General features: G+C 38.7%; 1 protein-coding gene across 1 annotated transcript in view; it reads left to right on the plus strand.

The window, feature by feature from the left end:
• LOC104491674 (telomerase reverse transcriptase-like) overlaps positions 1-8313 on the plus strand; it is a gene marked incomplete at its 5' end in the record, with an annotated part of 11418 nt that overhangs the window by 2367 nt on the left and 738 nt on the right. Inside the window, 5 exons of the mRNA XM_010134131.1 lie at positions 1625-1810; positions 3168-3294; positions 3596-3657; positions 5387-5511; positions 5864-6001. Of these exons, the coding sequence (XP_010132433.1) occupies positions 1625-1810; positions 3168-3294; positions 3596-3657; positions 5387-5511; positions 5864-6001 (638 nt within the window). The remainder of the gene's footprint in view (positions 1-1624; positions 1811-3167; positions 3295-3595; positions 3658-5386; positions 5512-5863; positions 6002-8313) is intronic.

The following is an 8313-nucleotide window of genomic DNA, read 5'->3' on the forward strand; positions in this document are numbered from 1 at the left end:
GTGGAGAATTCCTGCGGAAGTTTAAAGTAGAGACCTAGTGACTAACCTTGATGGAGCTTCTAGCAGCAAATAGTAGTGCAGCCTAACCAAAGCAGCTGGCAATTGTGTTTTAAGACCATTTTCTCTCAGATATTTAAGATCTCTTAGTTACATTCTGGGCAGGCATGTTGCTACCTTCTGTTCCTGGGGTAAGAATTCAACTTTCCTCAGATCTAATATTGCTAAGAATTTTCTGGACGTTAATATTCTGGGGTGAGTATTTGAAGATATAGATAGCAAGGCAGCATGCAGCTCACACAAAAGTTTTCAAACAGTAATTCTTTAGAGTGCTTCAGAACTACCTTTTTTTTAAATTGAGCCCCATAAGAGGTTCCTAGATACCATGGATATGAATGTACAACCAGTATCCAAGAAGAGTTCTGCTGATGCCAAAGCCAGTTTTAAGGACCCAAAGCTCTCCTAGAGCTTCTCCTCTAGAAGAAGAGCCTTAGCTTCTGTAATGCAGTCAGCTGCATCATGCTTTTCAGTAGTCAGAAAGATACAGCTCTGTTGTGAGTCTCAAAGGTGATGGGAAAATCAGTTAAGTACAGTTCAAAGTATAAGTCGTACCAAATAGTGGATAGAGTATGTTTGTCGTCATTTGCTTATCAGAACAGAGGGAAATTTCTAGGGATGTGCAGATTTACTGTTCTGGAAATGGTAAGTCAAACTAAGAGACTGGAGATGCCTCAAGCTGTTAAGCTCTGTAACATCTCTTCAGCATAACATCACTTGCAGTAGAGTTGCAGATATTGTCCAGCTTGCCTTTTGAGGTTACCTGCACCTTTGTTCTATATCAACTCCTGCACCAGCTATGTCAATTGGGTAGCCTCTTCTGTGCAAGTTTCCCAGAACTGCTTTCAGAACTTATGAATCCTTGCCACAAATGGAGTAGTAACAGTTTTCTCTAATGAACTATTAGTACTGGGGGACTCAGGAAATTACTTTTGAGGAGACAGCATTATAACCATTACTCCCCAACCAGAAGACCCTACCCCCTTCTCTCACTGAAAAGGATGAAGCCTGCACGTGAGTACTTCGCCAGGACAAACTGCTGCTTATCCATGAGATGGCACTGCTGATTGAATGTGTAGAAGGTGATCAGCAGGCGTTCCAGCAATGGAAACATCCTTAGGGGAAGCTCTGTGGAGAAAGTTTAAAACTTTTCATCAGATAAATAAGGTTCCTGCTATGTGGATTCTCCGTGGTTTTGTTAACTTTCAAAAACAATAACTCTTCATCTGCCTTTTTCCAGTGATTTTGATCTCAGTGGTTTCTGTGAGTATGGTTTATGCAGCTTGACTCAAGTGTTTCTCAGTTCTAAATTTGCATTAATCTGTAAAAGTTTTTCTCCATTATCCTGATATTGTTAAGCTTATTTTTTATTTTATGTATTTATTTATCTCTAATTTCTTCAGTTTTGTTTGTTTCTAGCTGTGTTCCTTAACCTGAAGGGTTGTCCGTGGTTCCTGTTATTCTTTGATTTCTGTTCTTTTATGCAAGATCATATGTGTCTTGTAGCATGGTGGGGATTTTTGTTTGCTTTTGTGGGGGCAGTTAGGCTAACTGTTTATATCTGTTTTAGGACTCTAGCTACAGGTATTCCTGAGTATGGCTTTTTAATAAACCCCAATAAGACAGTCGTGAATTTTCCTGTTGATGATATCCCAGGATGTTCCAAATTTAAACAGCTGCCAGATTGTCGTTTGATCCCGTGGTGTGGTTTGTTATTAGATATACAGACACTTGAGGTTTACTGCGATTACTCCAGGTAAATAGAGTTGTATACTCCAGTGTCAGCTTTACAGTATATTGTGCATAGTGTGAGAAGCACAAGGGTGTCTCGTGAATGGCATAGTTGAATTAACTGCAAAATAGATTTTACAATTCTGTTTCTTGTACAGTGATCAAAACATTTGATTCTGCTGTGCAGCCTGGTCTTTCCTTCATTCCATCCTGGTAGAATGTATGTACCATTAACACCATCGAATGTGGCACACAGGTCACTAGTGACCAGAAGTCATAACACAATATGGTGTTCAGCTTCTTTCACCATTAGGCGCTGTGTTGCACCTGATATCATGTAACTACATTTGTTGTTCTGAAATTGTTAATTTTTTGTACCTTCCTAAAAGGAGCAGTAAGAATTACACGTACTACAGATTGGGATTAATTTTGTATAGACTAGAGGGGTTAGTAAGCCTTTCAACCAGTGTTCCTTCTGGTACACTTCAGATGGTGCTGTAGGGGAGAAGTAACCTCCCTTTAAACTAGCAACCCTGGCTATATACGCAAAGCCGCCTGAAGTGGCCTAGAACTCAGGATGGGACAATGTGTGGCATTAGACATTTGCTAAAGATTAGCAAGAAAAAACCTGTTTAAATTGAAGGTAATACTGCTGCATTATTGACCGTGTTTAGCATAAACAGTCCATGCATACCTTTAAGTGGGAAATTAGAAGGAGGTTTCCATCACCAAAGTGATGAAATTCGTCAGCAGTTTTTCAAAACAGAAAAGCTTGGTCAGTTGAGGAAACAAATTTATATGACAGGATTTTCAGTAAACAACAGAGGACTAAAATCTACAGCCAGAGGGATTTATTCACTAGCAGTGTTTCTAAAAGAAAGTTTACATTGCTGCTACTGGTCTGGGAGACACTAATCAGAATCCTGAGCATGTTTGTTACAAGGGCTGCCTTGCTTTTCATAAACTTAAGGAACGGGGACTCCAGGGAGGACTGAGGTTGCTTCCAGCCTAACCTCCTGCATTCCAGGGATCACAGAGTGTAACTTCTTGTCACTGGGGTCATTAATAATGGTCTGACTAGACCACATGTTTTAGAAATACATCTAGTTTGTGTTTAAGGCTTAGCAGAGTGAATTATTTGGCCCTGAAGTATTGAAGTTGTTCCTTAGCTATTATGTAAGGAACTGTGATCTTAATGCCATGCTGTCTGGACTCCTTCTCAATTGAATTTATTTGTAGTCATTTTTAGCTGCTGGCTCCGTGATTAGCAGGCAATCTCTGTAACTCGAGAAGTTAAATGAGACTTACTTTACAGAATTTAATTTAGTCCATTAGCCCATGGACTCTGTTTAACTGCTTTTTTTTTCCTCTTTTTTTTGTAGTTATACCTGTACTTCTATCAGATCAAGTCTCTCCTTCAATTCAAGTAGAACAGCTGGGAAGAACATGAAATACAAATTGATTACAGTCCTCAAACTGAAATGCCATTGTTTGTTTATTGATTTACAGGTGGGAATTTTGGAAATACTGTGGTTAGTGATAAAGAGCATTAAAACTGCTTCAAATTCTGACATAAAGAGTTGATTTTGAGAGGTAATCCACGTAATTTGGAAATGTGAAGTCTCAGCACCTTCCAGAATTGAGCCTTCGCAACATTGTTAACTTCTGTACATGAAAGAAATCTTTGAAGTTTAGGATAAAAGTTCATAAACATAAAACATCTCTAGATCTCTAAATAATCTTATGCTGTTGAACAAATCCTGTTCTTACACTAAAATATTCTTATAGCTCTGTTTCTGTTCTGTTCTAGATTAACAGCCTTAGAACAGTTTTCATTAACATCTACAAGATATTTTTACTTCAGGCTTACAGGTAGGTCACCGTCTTTTGCAGTAATTCTGAATACTTCATTACTCTTCCTTGACACGTGGAGGAGCTACGGGTTGGGGAAAAGTGAGCAGTCAGGAGTAAGTCACAAGTATTCTTGTTTCAACACTGTTCTTACATATTATTATTAGATTTGGGAGACAGGGTTATACTGATGTGTGCGTTTAAGTGACTCTTCACTAAATGGATTTACAGTGCCTCTTGGTATTGACAGCTGACATCAAGAAAAGCAGTTTGTTTTCCTTCAGGAGGATGACGAGAAGCCTTGTAACTCATTAACCAGTTTATATTTAGAACTTTGTATCTATTAGAACTATACAGAACTTTAACCTGCCTGTATAACTTTGCCTAAAGTGAGGTTTCATTCTGCCAAGTTAATTGCAGTTTCTTAGCTGCCAATAATGTCTTAATTGTTCCTTAGCTGTTAATACCTTGGGTTCTGTGAGCTGTTCTTGACTAGCAGAGGAAGTGAATGTTTTAAATAAGGATAAGGCAAAGAAATCGAAGCTGATAAGCAAGATGGGTGAAAATACTAATCTCTGTGCATTGAAAACTTTGAATAATGGGCAGCACCAAGTAATTGTTCATTTGCTGTTTTAACACAAAAAAGGTGTAAGAGGTGCTGCTCTCTTTACAGAAATGAGGTGTTGCTCTTTTGCTAAGCTCATAGTAGTTAAGAAGGGATATTTTAGTTTTGTTCTTAAATTGAGCTTGGTCCGCATTCACCCTGTATCATTCTTGTGTCCAAGAAGTATATGGTTGGACTCATCTAGTACAGCACTAACGTGTCAAACTCCTGAACTGCCCTTTGAGTGACTTTATGGTTTTTCTCTGATATTGAACGTGATTACTCAGTTACGTCTGTTTGCTTTTATGGTAACACTCTAACAAAGGTCTTCTTGTTAGAGTACGTTAAAAAACCTGTCCACAACGCTAAGAGCTTGTCAGCTTAGTTCAGCCAGAGCTCTGTGATGCAATGTGGTAGTTATGTTTATCCTTTAAATACTTCAAAATTTCAGACTTTCTTGAAGTGATTACACTTATGCTGGGATAATTTAATAAATAAATATATACATTCTTGAGTAATTAAAAATCAGCATTGTAATTGACTATATTCAACATAAGTAGGATTATAATGCCAGAAGCTGAAGAAAAAAAAAAAGGAAAAAAATGCAGCAGTTTTTAAATATGTCCAAGCAGAGGCGTGAGGGAGCATACACTACAAGTAATTTCCACAGAATTTGCTTTCAAATAGACAAAAGAGTGGGCATCCTGGTCTGTAGAACACTGCATCATTTGGAAGTGTTTTCCAGAATTCCTGAAAAGACTTTGTTGTGGGGTTTTGGTTTGGTTTTTCTTCTTCTCACTCTCTCATGCGGGCTTTCTTTGGCTGCATGGTCTGTGATATGGAATTGGTAAGGATGTGTACTTTAATTTTCCCTGCACATAAGACAACCGTTATCCTCGGAAGAGAATTCTGTTACTGAGGAAGTGGCTTCAAGATCTTTCAGGACAGAATGTACAAACAAACATTGTACGTGCCTGATGCTCCAGGGATGTGTATATATAGGGGAGGTGTCCTATGCTCACAGTGTTGAGGCAGCTAAAGACTGCTGGGTGCTTCTAAATGTTGTCTAGTGCCTAAGGTGTGTAATCATAGTTTCACTCAAAATTGCAAATGACTTGTAATTTACTAGGCTGGTTTTGTGAACAGGTTCCACGCCTGTGTTCTCCAACTTCCATTCAACCAGCAAGTTAGAAACAATCCTTATTTCTTCCTAAGGATCATCTCTGAGACTGCATCATGCTGCTATTCTATCCTGAAAACAAAAAACGCAGGTGTAGTATGTTAATGGCTATGAAGTAGCGTGCTTGGGTTTGGTTTGGGTTTTTTTAGACAAATAAAAAGTCTTGAATGTGCAGTCAGATCGTGCCATTTTAAGATAAAGATCAAGAATTGAAAATATGGAGTGCACGATAGGAATCACGGTGGGGTTTTTTTCTTAACTAAATTTCCTGAGAATACTAAAATGTTTCTGGTTTTAGTTTTCAGTCCTCTGCTGATGTAGGAGGCTTCACTGACTTCATAGGTTTTTACTAAATATCTTGGAGTGATTTTATAGAAAGAGGTTAGACATACTTCTTAATGCTTATTAATTTCAGTGACATTATTTTCCTGTTCTGTCTCTAGGGGTTGCTTTAGGTAACAAAGGTGCATCTGGCATGTTCCCTTTTGAGGCAGCAGAATGGCTCTGCTACCATGCCTTCACTGTCAAACTGGCAAACCACAAAATCGTTTACAAATGCCTGCTGAAGCCCCTAAAAATCTGTAAGTATTCGATTATTTTTACCATTTGAAGTATGGTTAATTGTTATAAAACTTGGAATCTAATGTGTTTTTAATGGTTTTTATCATAAATTTTTGTTCTAAAATGTACATTAATGAGCTTTCTGATTTTAATCAAATTTACCAACTATAGGTAGGCAAATTAAAATGGTATGTTTTTCAGCACTGCATGTTCTAGAGCCTTGTTCGTAAGGGACAGCCATTGATACTTGGCACTCAATACATTTGTACAGTTCAGAAAGTGTGATAAGATTGGGTTAATCATATAAGAATTCTTAGCAGGTTTAACTAGATGAAATGCAAATGCTTTTAAAAATGTAGGTTAACTGGTAGCTAAATAACTTCCTCCCACAATGTAAGCTCTTACCTAAATAAGTGTGTCACCGGGGTCATTTTGAAAGAGAAGCACTTCCTGCGTTGCATATGCTGTATTGTAATAGAGTTGAGTGGTGCTGGCAAATCAGACTCTCCTACTTGGTGAAGGAAGCTGTCTGTGTTCTTGGCCTCAGTGGAGCAATCTCTTTGACCGGTTGTGTGGTCTGTCCCCAGGCCAGCCACTGAAATAATAGATTTTTTCGTTCCGAGATGTGAGAAGAGAATAGCGGTAGGTTGTTCTGAAGCAGTCAGTACTGTTGTTGAGTTTTGCTGCAGAGAAGGCCAATCTCTCAACAGTGAACGAGTCGTTACTTGGGTGGATTTATTAAACAATACTGATAAATCCTTCAGTCTGGTTCCAGAATAACGCCCACTTGATTTTAAAAGTATCACCAGCTTCCCTTGATACCTGTGCTGAGGCCCAGTGCCCCAAAAAGAGAGCAGTTCTGCGTTTGGAAGAGTAAGCATCAACCTCCAGTATCAAAGGCTTGCAGCAAAGCCTGGGTGCAGACAGTGTGGTTTTTGGTGGTGCTGTGGAAACATGTCAAAGAAGACACTAACGTTTACAGGAAACAAGCTGATGGTTGGGATTACTCCAGGCACGTTGCTGACAGCTGTGGACTTACTGTGTGGAGCAGAACTCTAGTGGCCTCCCCCAGAGTCCTCCTATTCAGTCTTATAAATTAGTTTTGCTTGGCCAGCATCAGACTTGTTCCTGGGCAGTTGTTGTCATCGAACATCACGCTGTAGAGGAGGTCACTACAGAGCTGAGCAGTACGTGAAGATACCAGAGCTCATTTTAAACACTCTATTTTAACTCTTGTCTTCTGGAAATCAGGTAGCACATGTGGATATCAGAGTAGCTGTGAGGGGGACTCAGGTGTGTTAACTTCTGGAAATCAGGTAGCACATGTGGATAGCAGAGTAGCTGTGAGGGGGACTCAGGTGTGTTCCTGTAAATTTTGCTCAATTTCTCTATGTGACACCACAATGTGTAGCACAGAGCTAACCAAGGCTGGTAATAGCAACTATGTTGACTTAAAAACTGCACTTTTTGATATATCACACCACAATCTGTAGCACAGAGCTAACCAAGGCTGGTAGTAACAACTATGTTGACTTAAAAACTGCACTTTTTGTTGTCATTTTGGAGTTTGTGTCGACTATATAAAACCTATTACCCCTGTAAGATCATGTTGTTGACAGGAATTGGTATAAACTCTTTTTTTTTTTTTTCTTGTGTCCCTGCAAATGCCTTTCCATTACTTTCCTTGGGAATCGATATCAGGCTCTTAGGTTTTGGGGAGGAGTTTTTTCCCGCTCTTGCAAAACCTGTTAAATATCAACATCAGGGGCTTGTCAGTGCAAGTTGTCATCATTCTTCAGAGTTAAGTATTTAAAACAAAGTTACTGTTTAACATGGGGAAAGGAGCAAGAGTCTTTCCTTATCTTGATAAGATATAAATACATCATCTGTCTCCTTTCCAAACACAGAATATATGTTTATTGAGCACTTCTGCCTTTCTGCACCATTGACAATTTTGCCAACTGTGTTTAGGTAACAGACTTAAACTGTTGCTAGGATTTTACATGTTCTTCTAATATTTAAAAAGTCCTTTTTATTGTCTATAATTCTGTTGACGATAGACTCAATGACCTTCTGTGTTTCAAATCTGTTATGTCCTATTATAAAAATTCTGCTCCTGATTTAAGGGCCTCATTTGTTCTCCAAAATTTTCCACCATAAGGGTGGCGTTCCAGTTACCCTCTCCTCTTACAAGGAAGCACGGAAGGGAGAATTGCTGTTGCCAGTGTTTTAGTTTTAGTGTTTTTCCACGTTGATTTTATTTTTAAAATCTTTTTGTTTATGTGGATTCCAAGCATAGGCTACTTTGATGTTATATCTGAAGGTAGAGGAG

Source organism: Buceros rhinoceros, unplaced genomic scaffold (genome assembly GCF_000710305.1).
Source record: "Buceros rhinoceros silvestris isolate BGI_N320 unplaced genomic scaffold, ASM71030v1 scaffold7274, whole genome shotgun sequence".
NCBI classification, from domain to species: domain Eukaryota; kingdom Metazoa; phylum Chordata; class Aves; order Bucerotiformes; family Bucerotidae; genus Buceros; species Buceros rhinoceros.